Source organism: Desmodus rotundus, chromosome 4 (assembly GCF_022682495.2).
Source record: "Desmodus rotundus isolate HL8 chromosome 4, HLdesRot8A.1, whole genome shotgun sequence".
Taxonomy (NCBI): domain Eukaryota; kingdom Metazoa; phylum Chordata; class Mammalia; order Chiroptera; family Phyllostomidae; genus Desmodus; species Desmodus rotundus.
Window position 1 is genome coordinate 146,163,002 of NC_071390.1, and position 17,561 is coordinate 146,180,562.

A 17,561-nucleotide genomic window follows, 5' to 3' on the forward strand; every position below is an offset into this window, starting at 1 on the left:
ACTATTGGCAATTTTTAAAAACTGTTCTCTTTTTAGCAGGTTTATTTCCAATAGCATTCTATGGCTGAAATTCTGTAACAAAGGTAAATGCAAGTGCATGTATGTCTGTAGCTCTAAACTCGGAAAATGTCTTTCTCCTCTTTCGGAAGAGCAGACACCTACAGTCCTAAGTCCAAGTCCAATGAAGGGTTTTGCAGGCAGTGCACAGACTCATCATCAAAAACTTGCCCAGGTGCCCTGACTCAGTGGCTCAGTTGGTTGCAGAGTCATCCCATACATCAAAAGGCTGTGGGTTCAATTTCTAGTCAAGGAACATACCTGGGTTGCAGGTTTCATACCTGGTTAGGGCACAGACGGAAGGCACCTGATAGATGTTTCTCTCACACTGATGTTTCCTCCCCTCTCTGTCTCTCCCTTCCTCTCTCTCTAAAGCACAGGTGGCAAACACAAGGCCTGCGGGCTGAATCCGGCCCTCCACCTTGTTTTATCTGGCCTGGCACCTTGTTTCTCCCCAGAGGCAGCGCCAAGCTCTCACCTAACTGTTAAGGAGTAGTTACATTTATACAGTCCTAAAATTACATTCGGCCCTTTGAAAGCAACCTTGAGGCTGATGTGGCCCCCCAGTGAAAATGAGTTTGACACCACTGCTTTAATCTGAAAGTTATTATCCTTTTGGGGGGATAGTGGGAGGCAGTATTTTTTGACATATTATTACTTTTTCATGATTCAATTCAACTTATGCCTTTTTGGCAGGAATATTACATTAGATGTTGAGTCCTTCTCAGTGACTCCCACCAGGTGAGACACTCACGTAACCTCAGTGTGCTCTATGACTGGTGATGTTAACTTAGATCACTTAGTTAAAGTTGTGCCTTCCAGATTTCTCCATTGAAGAAGTACTTTTCCCCTTTTGTAATTACTTTAATCTGGGGAAGTTACTTTGAAACTATATAAATAACCTGTTTCCCAGAAAACTTTCAGTGATTTTAGCATTATGTAACTACAGATGATTCCATTATTGCTCTCTGTGGTTTGCAAAGCTCTATTTTTGCTTCTATATGTACTCGTTTTAAATCATAAAATTTTCTATAGTTTTAAGCTGTAAAATACTGCCTTAACTAAGAAGTTAATAAAACAAGGTCATTTCTTTCCTCCTTAGGTTAGTAGTTTCCCTGGTCCATAGAAGTTAGTTGATATTTGTTGATGAGATCAATCATTAAAATCATTGATGAAACACAGAATCTGTGCTGAACACTGTGCTAGTGCTGGGAATATAATGCACAAATGAAATGTAGTCACTGCACTTCAAGACTTTATAATTCAGTAGAGGGAAATAAATAAGTAAACAGATAATGTATTTGAACTGAGGAGATTCTTATTTTCTTGTATCCTTTTCAACAGTGACTACTAATCCTTTTTATCTTTGTCAGTCTAAGGAAGAAAAGATGGAAATGTTTAACTGTTTATTTATTTTTAGGGTGATGTAGCATCTTTTCACACTGTTTTTGGCCAATATATTGTATTTCTCCTGTGAACTACTTCTATTCTTTGTTCACTTTCTACTGCGGTATTTATTCTTTTTTATTGCTTTGTAAAATATGTTTACATAGTAATCAAATTAGCCTTTTGTCTGTCTTCTGGAATATAAATATTTTCTCCAAACACATTATTTGACAATGTATATGGTATTTTGTCACATGTTTTAAAATTTAAGTACTGTATTTTGCCATGTATAATCTGCAGTTTATTGCCCAAATTTTTGAGGGAAAAATAAGGATGTGCAATTATACATGGGTAGTACTAATTCCATATCTCTATAAAATTTTTTAATTCTTTTATTTATGCTGTATGTTAAAAGTGTAACTCTAGAAAGCAATAACAATATCCATATGCAAAATAATACCCTGGAATATGATAATCGGTTTTATATACAAATAGAAAATTAAAACAAAAGATTTTTTCCTGAAAGTTTGGGCCAAAAACGTGGGTGCATATTATACACGGGAGTACATTATATACAGAAAAATACGGTAAGTTTTATGTTGTACTCAGTGTCTTGCACCATTCTATGATTATAAAAATACATCAGTTTTCTTCTAGTACTTTTAGGGATTCCTCCTTTCAAGTAGAAAGCTCTGAAATGAAAGGGGAACAAATGAACCTAACTCTACATCAAGTTTCATACCCACACAGAGAATTATTTCAAGTGACTTTGGAAAACAGAATTTGAAAGTATATCCCAACGACAGAAAAAACTGCAAAGAAATACTAAATTGAATCCAGTTGTTTTAGTGTTAGTAAAACCATATTGGTATTGTTATTTTGAAAATATTAGATATACATACACTGTATGTTAAAACAAATAAGTAATTATGTTAATTTTATTAGGATCTCAGATTCTCAGTGTAAAAAAATATTTTTTCCCAAACATTTTTATAATTTGTATATTTTTCAAGATGTTAAACAAAAATTCTATAATCTTCCATTGAATTGAAAATATCAGTATGCATTCATGACATATTTTTCCCTTTTTACAAAAATATGTGTTTTCTTGTCTGTTCACTGAAAAGGTCTAAAGGGACTGATCACCCTAGATTATGGTCTCTAAACACTATTTCACAATAAATGCTAGACTTCCTTGCCTAGGTCTAGTACAGGACATTTACAAAATGACCCTTAAGTATCTTGTCATGCCGCAAAGGAAGAAAGCTATCAGAATACTAGGACAGTATAAAAAGACAGATTAACCAAAGGGGTTCCCGCTAACTAAAGATGGAACACTATGAACATGACCACAGTGGATTAAAAACACATAAAACCTATGTTATAAATCTATAAAATTCCATTAATTCATAAAGACACTTAACAAAAACTAAAAGTAACAGTATGAACAGTTGGAAGTAGCTCTTCTGAAAATTGGTGATGAAAGGAAGAGAATCAAGCATTTTTCCTGTTTTCCTCATAAAAGCTGAATTTCAGAGTAATGAATTGGATGATAAGGGAAAGTTCTTTATAAAAGAATTCCAGCTAAGGAGCCGTGCTAGCGCAGCAGGTAGTGCATCAGTGTTATAAAAGAATTCCAGCTAATAAGAGCTAAAGCAATCATAAAAGTGTAAAAACCATAATTTTCAAGCTTTAATAAAAGAACAAATCCAAGCAATGACTCAAGGAATCAAAACTATTATGTGAAAGGTTGATCTAATTCATTATGTTAATCTTTTCATTTCTGTGTATCTTTAAATGTTTCCATAACAAATGTTTTCATTTTGCCCTGGCTGGTGTGGCTCAGTGGACTGAGTGCCAGCCTGTAAACAAAAGGGTCACTGGTTCAATTCCCAGTCAGGGCACATGCCTGGGTTGTGGGCCAGGTCCCCAGTAGGGGGCACGCGAGAGGCAACCACACATCGATGCTCTCTCCCTCTCTTTCTCCCCGCTTTCCCCTCTGTCCACAGTAAATACGTAAATCTTTACAAAAATGTTTTCATCTTCATGTTCTTTCTCCTAGCATAGTACCTGGAATGTAGTAGTCAATTATTTTTTATTTTTATGGCTAAGTTCAGTCATACCTTATCTTTTTTCCACAAAGTAGCTTCCCGTTTCTAGAAAATCTTGTTTTTCTCTAAACCAGTGCTTCTCACACTTTAATGTGTCTGGGGTCTTGTTAAAATTCAGATTCTGATTCAACAGATTTGAAGTGGAACTTGAGATTCTGCATTTCTATGAAGTGCCCAGATGATGCTGACATTGCTTGTTTGTGGACCAAACAAGCAATGTCAGCATCATTGAGTACTTTGAGTATCAGTGATCTAAACCAGTGATAAAGTTAGTAGACAAGCTATGGACTTCTATCCGATATCAGGAACAGGAAATAAAAAAATATATTATACCTGTTTACTTATTCCACCAACTTTAGGACACAGCATTGAAAAAAAAGCCACCAGTTGAGCAGGTTGACCTGTCCTTCAACCACCACTGTTAGACTAGGGTCGTAGAAACCCCTGGCTGCCACAAGGCTAAGTCAGGATTGATGCCCCCGCCAGTCATGGCGCTGGGGAAGGCGCACACACTGTGGAGGACACAGTCGGTGGTAAAGGTATTAAGAGAGCCCCAATAAGAATTAAAGGGTCAAAGCAGCTTCCTATCTTTTTTGTAAATGACATACAATGTTCCCTTCTTTTCTGTGAAGAGCCAGATAGTATATATTTTTAGGCTTTGATGGCTATAAGGTCTGTTACTACATGAGAATAAACAATATGTAAACAAAAGGAAGGGGTTGTTTGTGTTTCAATAAAACTTTACTTATTCATTGAAATTCAAATTTTATATAAATTTCATGTATCACAAAATATTATTCTCTTTTGATTTTTTCCCAACATTTTAAAAATGGAAAAGGTATGCTTGGCTCACATGTTGTAAAGAAACAGCAGGTCAGATTTGGCCCGTAGTTTGCCAACCACTGGCTTAAAAGATGGAAAGTTCATTATTCTTATTCTGTCGTTTTCACCTCCTTACTACTACCATGTATTTTTTTCAACCCACTCAAAAAGTAAATATTCCTAAAAAGTAGAGCCTCATCTCATGCCTTTTCAGAACCTAGGGGTCTTCCTCTGAGGGTGAATTTCAATACAAAGTTATATCTTTACTCCAATATGTTTCCCCCAAACATTACCCAGTCTTATCTCCCATAGTTAGATCACTACAACCAGGCATTGCAGTTCATGCTAAAGTATTCATTGGAGTGTTGTTTAGAATGGTGAAAACAAAAACAAAACCCAGTCATTTAGTTAAAAAGAAATTACAGAATTCATAAATAAATTTATAATGTTATATAGTCATTAAGAAGGATGAGGTCACCACTAAGTGGAAAAAACAGGTAGAAGAATAGTATTTACAATATGATCATATTTTATGCATTCATTAAACAACTGTGATTTGTAACATTTAACATCAGTCTAAGTACACTCACAGATTCAGTAAAAGCTTAGAAATGTATTTAACCCTTAGGTACCAAGGGAGTTTTAGAATAGACTCTATTTTATAACCTATCCTAAATGCTCAGGCCTATATAGCTTGAAGCTGTATATCATGTTCTTCCATATTATAGTTCTGTTTAATCTCAAGTTTTGGGAGCAAGAACATATTTGTGCCACACTTCAACTTCTCAGAAGTTGAAGTGTGGCACAAATATGTTCCACTGACTTGCAAGAAAGCTTTAGCATATCAAGGATAATGGGTTTGCACTCTTAAGCATAATCAAATCATGAAAAAAATGAGCCTTCTGTTGATAAACATAAACCCCAGGTTTAAAATCTAACATCCTAAAGTCCAATTCATTCCCAGAAAAGCACTTGTATATACCAAACAGAAGCTATCGGAATTACCAAACATTTAATCCACAGACCGTCTCTGAAGTCAGAAGACCCTCTAGCATGTGTAGTCAAAGTACCTGCTATCCTCACCTCTTCCTCTCTGCCCTCCTCCAATTCCTCATTAGCAGTAATAGAGTGTAAGCTTCTGCTTTAAATGAAAAGCAAGCACCTCTCAAACTCTACCTCTCAAATTCCACACAGCCAAAATCCACTCCTTCCAAGTATCTTTTTTATTATACACCAAACTTTACATAATATTTCCATTTTATGTCCTTTTCTTACCAAGTATTTTAGCACTATGTAGCCCACTGTTTTTCATGCTTTACATTAACCTACCAAAATTTCATAACAACCTTTGGGGTAGATACTATTATCATCTCACTTTGTAGACACATGTCATTTGATGAAGGGAATATATTCTGAGAAATGTGTCTTTAGGCATGTTTGTCATTGTGCAAACATTTGTACAGTACACTTACACACACCCAGCAGTACAGCCCACACTACACACCCAGGCTATGTTGTATGGCCTATTGCTACAAGCCTGTACAAAACAACAGGAGATTAAATACAGATGAGAAAATGACATGATCAAGAGAGGCGTTAAACTCAAGATGCATGAGAGTGCTGCTGGAATATCACAGCATACTGTTTTACAACACGCTTTTTTTTCGTAAATAGAAACAGTACATTGTAAAGTAATGAAATAATGATAAAAAGTATAGTATAGTAAGTACATAAACCAGTAACATAGTCATTCATCATCATTATCAAGTGTTATGTACTGTATATCATGTAGGCTATACTTTTATAGGACTGGCAGTGTCGTAGGTTTGTTTACGCCAGAATCACCACAAACGTGTGAGTTACGCATTGCACTATGATGTAGAGATGTCACTAAAAGACAGGAATTTCTCAGCTCATTGAAATTTTATGGGACCACTGTGCTATATATAGTCTGCTCTCAACCAAAATGAGTGACACATGACCATAATTAATTTTATGTGAACTTGGCTAAGCCATGGTACTGAGATTATTTGGTGAAATACCAATCTAAATGTTGCTGTGAAGGTATTTTTGAGTAAAAGGTGGTTGTATTCCATAATGTGGTTGGGCCTCATCCTACCAGCTAAAGGCCTTAAGAAAAAAAGAGACTGCGGTATTGTCTCTCACTTGTAGACACCACCCCGACCCCTACCTCCGAAAGAAGAGGGAATTCTGCCTCTACACTGCTTTGGGATTGGTGCCACAATGTCAACTTTTCCCTGGATTTACTGCCTGCCAGCCTACCCTGCAGACTTCAGACTGGCCAGCCCGCACAATCAGCAAGGGCAATTCCTTAAATTACCCCGCTACACACACACATGCATGCACTGTTAGTTTTTTTTTTTTCTTTGGAGAAGACTTGACTAACAGAACAGGTAAGGTAACTTGGCCAAGATCCTAAAGCTAGTAAGTTCATGATCTGGAATTTAAACCCAGGTACTTTGAGTTCAGAGACTGGAGTCTTAAGTCACTGAGTTCAGTGATTGCTGATTGAAGACAAAAAAGGAAGACTGTTTACTCACCAAGTAGATATTGTTTGCTGACTGCAGTGAATAGTACAAATGGACAATGAAAGGACTTTTGCTTAGGGCCAGTGCATCCCTCTCAGCTTGTACCTGATGAGTCATATTTTTGTTGATCATGTCTGCTTTTTTGACAACCTACAGTAGGTAACATGACAATAGACATTCAGTTTACTTTTTATTACAAATTACTCTCAGGGTTGAAAGTACGACCATGAAATAACCAGAGAAAGAAAACACATAGATGTCATTTGGACTTCATATTGCCATCAGGAAACTGCCAGAAAAACAACTAACATGGAAAAACAAAAAGAACTTTTTCAACAGAGAACTGCTTATCTTGATATCAAATGTTATAAGTGTTGTGTCCGTTTTGAGAAGGAAAAGAAGTAAAACAAATGCTCCCTGCCAGCCCTGTATATTAAAAAGATTCTGTTCTGCTCTTCTTATAACAAAGTGAAAAGACAGTAACATTCCTAAGGGCTCGCAGATAACCAGGAACCTAGACACAGAGAAATATATATATATATATATATATATGTAATGTGTGTGTGTGTGTATATATATATATATATATATATATATATATATATATATATAAAACTTCTGATTCTTTAATGGATGGAAATAGAATCAGAAAGAGGAAGAATGTGGAAAGTTTGCCTAGAAAATAAAATTTTAAGAATGGTTAGAACTAGTGAAACGGTGTCAAATGCTATGGTACAGAAAATAAGTGATTACTCTTTTCAAGTTGCAAGGTAATTGGTAGAGGCAAAACTATTAAAGGTGGAGCCCTAACTGAATAGTCGATAACACTGAGATCAAGTCTCAGGACTATCTCAAGAAAAAAAAGGCATATTTCTTCCAAAGATTCATTAGAGTATTTAATAAAATCATGAGTACACTGTACATTCCAGCCTTATATCCTTTCCATAAGGAAACTGAGAGCCATTGACAAAGCCAGTTTGTAACATGATTTTACCTATCATTCCATTAGATTGAAAACTCTATGAAGGCGGGTTTATTTTGCTCACGATAGCCCAGATCTGAGAAAGGAAGGACATACTCAATAAATACTAAAAAATGAATTGGTGTTTTCATTTCAACAACAGATAATGACTAATTGGTAAGCACAGTAGAAGGAAAAGCAAAACATCTCGGGCACATATGAAGCAAGGAAGAGTTAATTTCAATGGGATGGGTCTGAAAGGTCAGGGAAGGTTTGAAGGTGAGCTAGGACAAATAACATAGGTGGAGAAGAGCAGACAAGGATAGAAGAAAAGCACTTAAGGAGCATAAACATAAGCTTAGAAGGACAATATGCAGAATTCAGAGACTAGTCAATTGTCCGGAGTGGCTAGAACACAAGATATGTGGAAGATGCAGTGGAAGTTTAGAGTCAGAATGAAGCATGAATGTTTCCTTTCTTCCTTTCTAAGGAGTCTGGACTTTAGCTTGTACTAAGAAATGGATGTAAAAATGAAATAGTGATTCTAATTAGGGAGCTATTTCAATAGACTAGGTGTGGATATTAAGGCCTGTTGAACCTCAAAAACATCATGTCAAGTGAACAAAGACCAAAAGCTATAAATTGTATGATTCTATGTATATGCAGTGTCTAGAAAAGGTAAACATATAGAGATAGAAAGTACATTGGTGGTTACCTGGGGCTAAGGGTGTGAAAGGGGGGAGGCACTGCAGATGGGAAGGAGAGATCTTTTGGGGGTGATAGAAATATTCTAAAATTGGATTGTGGTGATGGTTACTCAATCTTTAATTTATTAAGAAACCAAATTGTACTTTTAATAAGGAAGGAAGGAAGAAAGAAAATGAATTAAAAGAGGAAGAAATGAAGAGCTGTACTCGGGCAGACTTGGGAATGAAACAGAAGTGATAAGAATATGAGACAGAATTGACAAGACTTAGAAGATAGGATACACAGATGAAGGTGAGAAAAGTTAAATGATGCAGGTTATGACAGGGATGACGGTGGTGGTATTGAATGGAGAGGGAATGCAGGAGGTTCAGAGTTTGGGCAGGCAAGTACAATCTGGAGTTGCCAGCTAGACATTTGCATAACAATGTCCAAAGTCTCCTGCCACTCAGACTGCTGGCTTCTTCCCTTTATCACTTTCACTAATCGCTGAAACGTGAGTAATCTGAAACTCTGAGAGAGTGGATAACCAAGAATGGCCAGAACTGTTTCAATACATGGAAAGCTCTTGAATGATTTTGGAATGCTATATACTGCTGCAAAGATAAAAGACTGATTTAGGCCATATTTCAGTATAGTCTTTAAATAAAAATACACTCTAGATTTATAATGGAATGTTGGAAGAGGAAAAATGAGGTCGCTTAATGAAATCCTTTGATTTATAGGTCAGAAATTAATGTACATCAAACTGATGGAATTAAAAAATAATTTGGTGCTTTGTTTGTTGTGTTATTACAAGTTGACCAGTACAGACTTTCAAAGCTGGTGCATTTAAAGGGCCACATTTACACAAATCCACTGCTCTCTGTGAATTCTTTATTTCCCCTGCCAACTCTGAACATCTTATCTGGTATTCCTCAGGTAGAACAGACACACTGGAAGAAAATAATAACTACAAGTAGGTTTGATAATAGAACCCAGCCTCTTTCTCTTTCCAAATCAAAGTTCTTTTCCACGCATGATATTTTTAAAATGCAAAGGCAACAAAAGACATCACAAAAAAAAATTTGGAAAAAAACTTTAAAATTTAAAGTTTCAAATTTAATCTTCATAAAGGCCAAATCAGTGTAAAGGATTCAGAGGTTCTGGTGAGTTCTGGTGTCTCTTAAGCATTCAGGGTGTGACGAGAAGGGCGTGGCAGAGGAGAGACAACCGACTTGCCCTCGCTGGTTTGTCACCCTACAGTGAGAAGTCAGCTCGCGGGGCTGTGCAGGCGTCAGCAAGCCAGGCCACCCACGCTAGTTACTCCAGCAGCCCTGGGGCCTGCCCAATTCAGAGGACAGAAAGAAGAGCCAAAAGGCTGGTTTCTTTCCCTTGCTTTAGTCCTTGACTTCTTACCTTCACCGCATACAACTTGCCGCCTTTCTGTCCCAGATACACCTTCCCAAAGGCGCCACGGCTAATAGGCTTCACTATGGTGAATTCCTCAATGGAGGGAGGTCTTGGCACTGAGATCCTAGTCACGCATTTCTCGGCAGCCGCCCCTGGTTCATTCCCCTCGCTCCCGGCGGTGGACTCCATTGCAGGGCAGCCAAGATTGAAGCCTGAAGCAGCCGCTAATGCCCCTATCTCAGCCGCAACTCCCGCCAACTAGGTTCGAAGTAAAGCTCCGCCCATGCCGCCCGCAGGTCGTGACGTCACCCCGTCGCGCTACCCACGAAGGACCCAATGGGCGTGAGGGTGGGGACGCTGGGAAATTCTCCAACCAACCACACACTCTGCCAGGGCAGTGACCACTGCCCACTTTATTTGTAATGAGACGGGGGATGGGTAGGCGGTGCCGCTAACAAAATAAGACGTGCGTACGTGCATGCTGCATGTATAAATAAATAAATAAAGGAGCACCGGGGACCGGAATCTGAATCGTAGGATTTGGATAGTTTACTCCCGACTTTCAGACGAAGCTGTTGCGACCCTGACTTTTTAAAAAATTTCTTCGCTACCTTTTCCTACCCACCCAGTCTTTCTCTGCCCTCCGACTAAATGTAATCCGGTTGGATTCAGGGAAATGGTGGCTAGTGAAGTCGTACATGTGGCGAAACTGGAAGAGCAGGAAGTGGTGGTGCACGTGTAATCTGACATTTTAACAGGATGCAATTTTCCTGATTGAAACAGAATAGGATCAAGAGGACGAATTTTCTATTGTGAGGAAGACAGAGAATACTAATTTGTAAGAAAAGGCCTTACAGCTTATTCTGTTCCAGTCGCAACAGAATACATTGCATAAGGAAGTTGTGAAAAGGTTTAACAGGGTGGATGCCGGCCCTAAAAAAAGGAAAAATACAGCCAGAAACTTTTGGGGGTCTGGAAGTGCCCTATTCAATGTGAACATCAACTACTTTTGGAAGGCAGCAACACAGATAAGAACTCCGCTGGAAAAGGCCGAGCGCTGACGTCTTTAGGGCTGGAGGCGCCCCCTGCCCCGGAAGTAGTGTTGCCTTAGACCTTTGCTTTCCGGGGCGGATTGTCGATGCAGCAGCTATAGAGAGGGAGGCCATTTTCTGTTTCTACGAAGATTGCGGGTAAGGGGAGGGAAAAAAAAGAAGGGGAAAAAAGGGTTCAGCGCCTCTCTGCCTGGACGGAAAGGCAGTTTCAGCAGGCGGGTCAGGTCGCTGAGGTCCCGGAGGAGATGTTTTCCCTTTCGAGCACGGTGCAGCCCCAGGTGAGTCCCGGCATCCAGTCCTTATCTCCCCCCCCCAACCTTCCCTCCCTCTCCACCGCCCGAGGCTGTTTGCCATTTGCTTTTCTTGGAAGCGGGTTCTCTTAAGGGGTCGTTGGAGGGAAGCGAATAGAACAACACGAATTCTAGGCGAGAAGGGATCAGGGGCAGCGCTGAAAGTTAAAGGGCTGACTGACGGTGAAGCAGAGCGTGATGAAGCCCTTGGCTTGTCGGGTTGATTGCGTGGAGTTTTTGCTAGAGAATTCATCAGGCATTGTTCAGCGGCCGACATTCAGGGGTGGAGGTTGGGTGGCGGAGATCATTGCCATAAATGTAAAGGAAGCAAGTAATAGTGCCTTTCCATCTTTCCGCCTTCGGTCGCCTATTCTTTCTTTCCCTTTAAGTGGAATTTAACCAACACGTGATGTAAGCATTTCAATAATCTTCCACGAAGGCTTGCTTTCTTTCTTTCTTTCTTTCTTTCTTTCTTCTTTTGACTAGAAATGACTAATAAATAGGTATTTCAAGTTACTGATTGCCTGCAGTTAAAACTTAGATTGGGCTTTCTCTCCATCTTCTCCTAAAGCAGAAGATGGGGCAGAGAAAAATGATTCCAAGAGTTTTCTATAATCTTCTCTTAACACATATGACTTGTAACAATATTTTGTTCATGGTTCACTTAAAATCTTTTTTTGATGGTAACATTTTGACAGTTTTTTTTTCCTTGGTAATTCTTACAGTTTTGCAAATGGGTTTTGGAAAACATTCAGATTAAAATTTTTTTATTGATTGATTTTAGAGAGAGAGAAAAATCAGTTTGTCATTCCACTTATTTATGCATTTATTGGTTGGCTCTTGCCCTGACTGAGGATCAAATCTGCAACCTCAGCATATTAGAACGAGGCTCTAACCAACTGAATACCTGGCCAGGGTGAAAAGAAAATAATTTTTGGATGCTCTTTGGTTTCTTGGTAAACATACACTTAGGTTCCTTTGTGTAACCCATAAATCCTTGGGATTTATATATAACCCATATACAGTACTTTTTGTTGTTGTTTGTTTTTTCCGGATGATAGAAAATAGAAGTGATTACTTAATGGGTATTAGTCATGTGCCAGGTAAAGAAAGCAAGCACAAAATCTTGATGCTGATAGACGTAAAAGATGAGTAGAAGTTTATCAGGTGAAGAATAATGGAAGTGAACAGGTGTCCCAGAGGGTCGGAAGGCTATCTGGGGGTCCTGAGGTAGGAAAGAGTTTAGCAGATGAGAGGAACAAAAATAAGACCAGTGTGGCTAGACTATGGTTATTAAGGGGCACAATAACTGAAATGAGGTTGGGGAGAAGCCTTGAAGCAGGCCATTCAGGGAGTTATAATAAGAGACTTGAGATTTTATTTTAATTGTGTTGGGAACCATTGAATACTTTTAAACAGGAAGTGACATGACCAGATTTACATTTTTAAAGCATCACTCTGGCTTATGGCTGTATGGACAATGTGATGGGTCAGGAGTGGACATATGTTCAGTGAAGGATGCTACTGCAGTAATCCTGCAGAGGGATAATGGACAACTAAAGTGGCAGTGGTTATGGAAAGAAGGAGATGAGATTTATTTTGGAGAAAATAGAATTTCATAAGGATTGGATTTGAGGGGTGATGGGAAGCAGTGTTTATGGTTTGATTAGCTGCATGCGCGAAGATATTATTTACCAGGATGACAATGTCTGGAGGAGTCCTACCAGTTGTTTAAAGAAGAAGTGTGATTTGGCCTGTAGAATACCCTATTAAGCCTTTTGGAACTGGGCTTCAAGATGTTTGCATCCAGAAGACCCTATTTTATGAGAATTTATCATCAGCTAGATGGAGAGTTAGTGGTACATGATGTTGGGGAACTGGGGCAGCAGCTTGAAAGGTGCCAGGGGCATATGGGAGGAGTTAAATTCTCTAACTTCAAGGTGAGCTCTGGAGGGTCAGCTTTCTCACAGATAGAAGTGCTGTCAGAAGCCATTATTCCTTTGCTGAGCACCCCCTGCTTTTGACCCCGGGCGGGTGTCATATTTGAGACTTCATCAGCTTGGCTAACACTGTTCACCTTACCCTGGTGATTCCCTGAGACCCAGGACGGTTCCAGTGACTTTAGCATTATAAACGGCCTGTCTTGGCTCATACTCTGTCTTTCCTAAAATCTCTCAAGGTTTCCAAACTCCAAACAAGCAGCATCTGACCTAGTGTACCCTGTACCTCTCACTAGGCCTGGCACTAGCAGCAGCCAGCCTTGGTTCACAGCTTGGTGGTCTCTCCTGGGCACCTCCAAGCACAGCACAAGTAGCAGCCATCTGCAGATTGCTCTGTAGTTTATTCTGTGTGGCCCTGGGCAGGGCACATGCAGTGGCTGATCTTGGCTTATACCTGCTGGGGAGCGTGCACAGCCAGCACTCACCCTGGACAGCTTCAGATCACCACCTAACCACTTGCACAAACAACATACCCAAAGAATGGACTCAGCAGCCACCAGAGCCCCACTAAAGCGAATCCTGCTTTGTAGTGTCAGCTCCTGTTCAAAAGTTCCTCCACTGTAGTTGTGGCCAGTCCTCACAGTCAGTGACCAGTCACCTGAGGGTAATCCCTCTCATGATGTGCCAACAACAGTCAAGGCTCAACTGTAACAGGAAGGCACACACAGCCCATACAAGTGACACACCTGAAACACCCATCTCAGGGGACTAGGAGATGGTGCCACCATGGCCCACAGAACACGTACTAGTTAAGGCCACTCTACCAAGAATGGGAAACATAGAAGCTCTACCTAATACATAGAAACAAACACAGAGAGGCAGCCAAAATGTGGAGACAAAGAAACATGTCCCAAAATAAAGGAAAGAACAAACTCCAGAAAAAGAACTAACCAGAGGTATCTAACCTGTGGCCTGCAGGCTGCATACAGCCCAACACAAAATCATAAATTTACTTAAAACATTACGAGATTTTTTTTGTTTTTATTAGTGTTTGTGTATTTAATGTGAGGGCCAAAACAACTGTTCTTCCAGTGTGGCCCAGAGATGCCAAAAGGTTGGTTGGATACCCCTGATAACAAAAGCAATCTACCAGATGCAGAGTGCAAAACATTCGTTATAAGGTTGCTTAACTATCTCAGTGAGAACTTCAACAAAGAGATAGGAAATGAAAGTGGAGATAGAAAACATAAAAGAGGCTGTTTTGCCACTGCCACTTAGGGATCTTTTATTTTATCCTTTAGTGCAGACAAAAAAGCAAGTAGTAGTTAGACAGGAAAAGAATGGCATTGAAACATTTTCAGCAACAGGTGCTTTAGGGAATTGCAGAAAGTTTTTGAACATGACATTGTTGAACTAAAACTGCAAAATGAAATTTCCTATCTACTTATCACCAAGGACAGAAACTGAAAAATGCCCTGTACTATGTTGGCTGTCTGGTTTAACTTACACAGAACAGCATTTTATATCAAAATCTGGTCATCATCAGGCTGCCTCAGAACAGGACTTTGTTCTTATTGTTTCTCATACTGACTCTCACAGGTACAGTATTAAAGGAGAAGGTGAGAACTGGGACTTTGGCATTTGTGCTGGGTTTAATGTGGATGCCAATGAAGATCCTTGGGAAACTAACTACACAATGTGTTCTTTTGTAACAGGGGAGCTTCCCCAACTTGTAAATGCCAATTTTCCAGTGGACCCCCAAAGAATGTCTATTTTTGGCCAGGCTGTGGGAAGCCTTAGAGCTCTGGTTTGTGCTTTTAAACAATCCTGGAAAATGTAAATCTGTGTCAGCATTTGCTCCAGTGTGCAATCCAGTCCTCTGTTCCTGGGGCAGAAACACCTTTAGTGGATATTTGGGAACAGATCAAACTACATGGAAGGCTTATGATGCTACCTACCTTGTGAATTCTGTGCAGGTTCTCAGCTGGACATACTAATTGATCAAGGAAAAGATGTCCAGTTTCTTTCAGATGATCAATTACTTCCTGATAACTTCATAGGTTCTTGCACAGAAAAGGAAGGACCTGTTGTTTTTAGATTACAAGAGAGTTATGATCACAGCAAATACTTCACTGCAGCCTTTGTTGCTGTTCACACTACACAGCAGGCAAATAACCTGAATGCTTGAAAAACTTAAGAGAATCTCTTCAGGATTATGAAAATTGTACTAAATAGAATTGCAGAAAACAAAGATTTCCAAACACTGTATTTCAAACGCTAAAAATGCTTCATTCGATACTTGAATCATTTTCTGAATAAATAAATGAAAGCTGAAAAAAAAACCTACCAAAGAGATCAAGTTAGATAGGAAGACTACAGTAATTGAAATGAAGACTATATTAGAGGAAATCAACAATAGATGAAGCAGAGGATGGAAACAGCAATTTGGAAGATAAGGTAGCAGAACACACTTAATTAGATCAGCAAAAAGAGGGTAGTTTAAGGAGCCTCTGGGATAACATCAAGCATACCAACATTTGCATCATAGGGGTAACCCGAAGGAGGAGAGAGAGAGAGAGTAAGGAATTGACACTTATTTAAGGAAATAATAACTAAAAATTCCCTAACCTGGTGAAGGAAATAGACATTCAAGTCCAAGAAGCACAGAGTCTCAAATAAGATGAACCTAAAGATGCCCAAACAAAGGTAATTAAAACGCCAAAGGTTGAAGACAAGAGAAAAATCTTAGAAGCAGCAAGAGAAAAGCAGTTGGTTACCTAAAAGGGAGCTACCATAAGACTGTCAGCTGATTTATCAACAAAAACTTTGCAGGCCAGAAGAGATTTGCATGAAATATTCAAAGTGATGAAAAGCAAAGACCTACAACCAAGATTTCTCTGTCCAGCAAAGCTATCATTTAGAATAGAAAGATAAAGAGCTTCCCAGACAAGAAAAAGGAATTATCACCCCTCAAACCACTATTATAAGAAATGTTAAAGGGACTTCTTGAAAAGAAAGATAAAGAATATGAACAATAAAGTGTCAATAACTACAAATCTACCAACAATTACTTTAAATGTCAATGGATTAAAAGTCCCAATTAAAAGATAGAATGGCTGAATAGATAAGAAAACAAGATCCTTAGATATGTTGTCTACAAGAGACTTCAGATCATAGGACACACACAGACTGACAAGAGGAGGATGGAAAAAGACATTTAATGAAAATAGAAACAATGAAAAAAGCAAAACAGCCTTTAAAACAAAGACTATAGTAGACAAAGAAGGACCTAGCAATTTCACTTCTGGGTATTTATCTAAAGAAATTCAAAATACTAATTCAAAAAGACATACAAGGCTATGCATCCTTATGTTCATTGCAGAATTATTTACAGTAGCAAAGATATGGAAGCCAGTTAAGTATTCATATAGATAAATGGATAAAGAAGATGTGGTACATATATACAATGAAATATGATTCAGCCATACAAAAGGATGAAATCCTGCCATCTGCAACAATTGGATGTACCTAGAAGGTATTATACTGAATGAAACCAGACAGAGAAAGACAAATACCATGTGATTTTACTGACATGTGGAATCTGAAAACAAAATAAATGAATAAACAAAACAAATAAACTTACTGGTAGGGAGAATATATGATGGTGGCCAGATGGGAGGTGGTTAGGTAGAAGGGAGAAAAAGAAGAAGATATTAAGAAGTACAAGTTGGTAGTTACAAAATAGTTGCAGACATGTAAAGTATAGCTTAGGGAATATAGTCAGTAGTATTGTAATAACTATGTATGGTGTCAGATGGGTGCTAGATTTATCAGGGTGATCATTTACTAAGTTATGTAAATGTCTAATCACCATGTTGTTGTATACCTGAAACTAATGTAATATTGTATGTCAACTATAATTGAAAAGTAAAAAAAAATCATTAAAGAAACCTGGCCGGTGTGTGTCAGTTGGTTGGAGTCTCGTCCTGTGTACCAAAAGGTTGTGGGTTCAATTCCTGGTTGGGGCACATACCTAAGCTGTGGGTTTGATTTCTAGTGAGAACACGTGCAAGAGACAAATGATTGATATTTTTCTCTCATGTTGATGTGTCTTGTCTTGTCTGTCTCTGTGCCCCCCCCTTCTCTCCCTCTCTCCCTGTCTTCCTCTTCCCTCTCCCTTCCTCCTTCCCTTCCTCTGTCTGAAAGCAATGAAAAAGGTCCTCGTATAAGGATAAAAAAATAATTAAAGAAAGGGTAATTTAACACTAAAAATGAGGGAGAAGAGATCAAACTATC

The 17,561-nt window shown here is 38.8% G+C and overlaps 2 protein-coding genes and 1 pseudogene across 7 annotated transcripts in view; 2 read left to right on the forward strand and 1 right to left on the reverse strand.

Annotated features, from left to right (window-relative positions):
* Positions 1-10,253, reverse strand: part of MASTL (microtubule associated serine/threonine kinase like) — a 32,658-nt gene extending 22,405 nt beyond the window's left edge. For 5 of the 6 annotated variants that reach the window (XM_053922111.1, XM_024576689.3, XM_045184194.3 and 2 more), the window contains exons 1-2: positions 9,990-10,253; positions 6,938-7,075 (exon numbers count right to left, since the gene is read on the reverse strand). In XM_053922111.1, coding sequence (XP_053778086.1) covers positions 6,938-7,075; positions 9,990-10,172 — 321 coding nt within the window. In that variant the 5' untranslated portion in view covers positions 10,173-10,253. The remainder of the gene's footprint in view (positions 1-6,937; positions 7,076-9,989) is intronic. The other variant, XM_053922112.1, reaches the window with a different exon arrangement.
* Positions 10,254-10,784: 531 nt separating this feature from the next.
* Positions 10,785-17,561, forward strand: part of YME1L1 (YME1 like 1 ATPase) — a 65,134-nt gene continuing 58,357 nt past the window's right edge. The window contains exon 1 of the mRNA XM_024576690.4: positions 10,785-11,313. Within this exon, the coding sequence (XP_024432458.2) occupies positions 11,281-11,313 (33 nt within the window). The 5' untranslated portion in view covers positions 10,785-11,280. The remainder of the gene's footprint in view (positions 11,314-17,561) is intronic.
* On the forward strand, positions 11,524-17,068 carry LOC112319434 (S-formylglutathione hydrolase pseudogene; annotated as a pseudogene).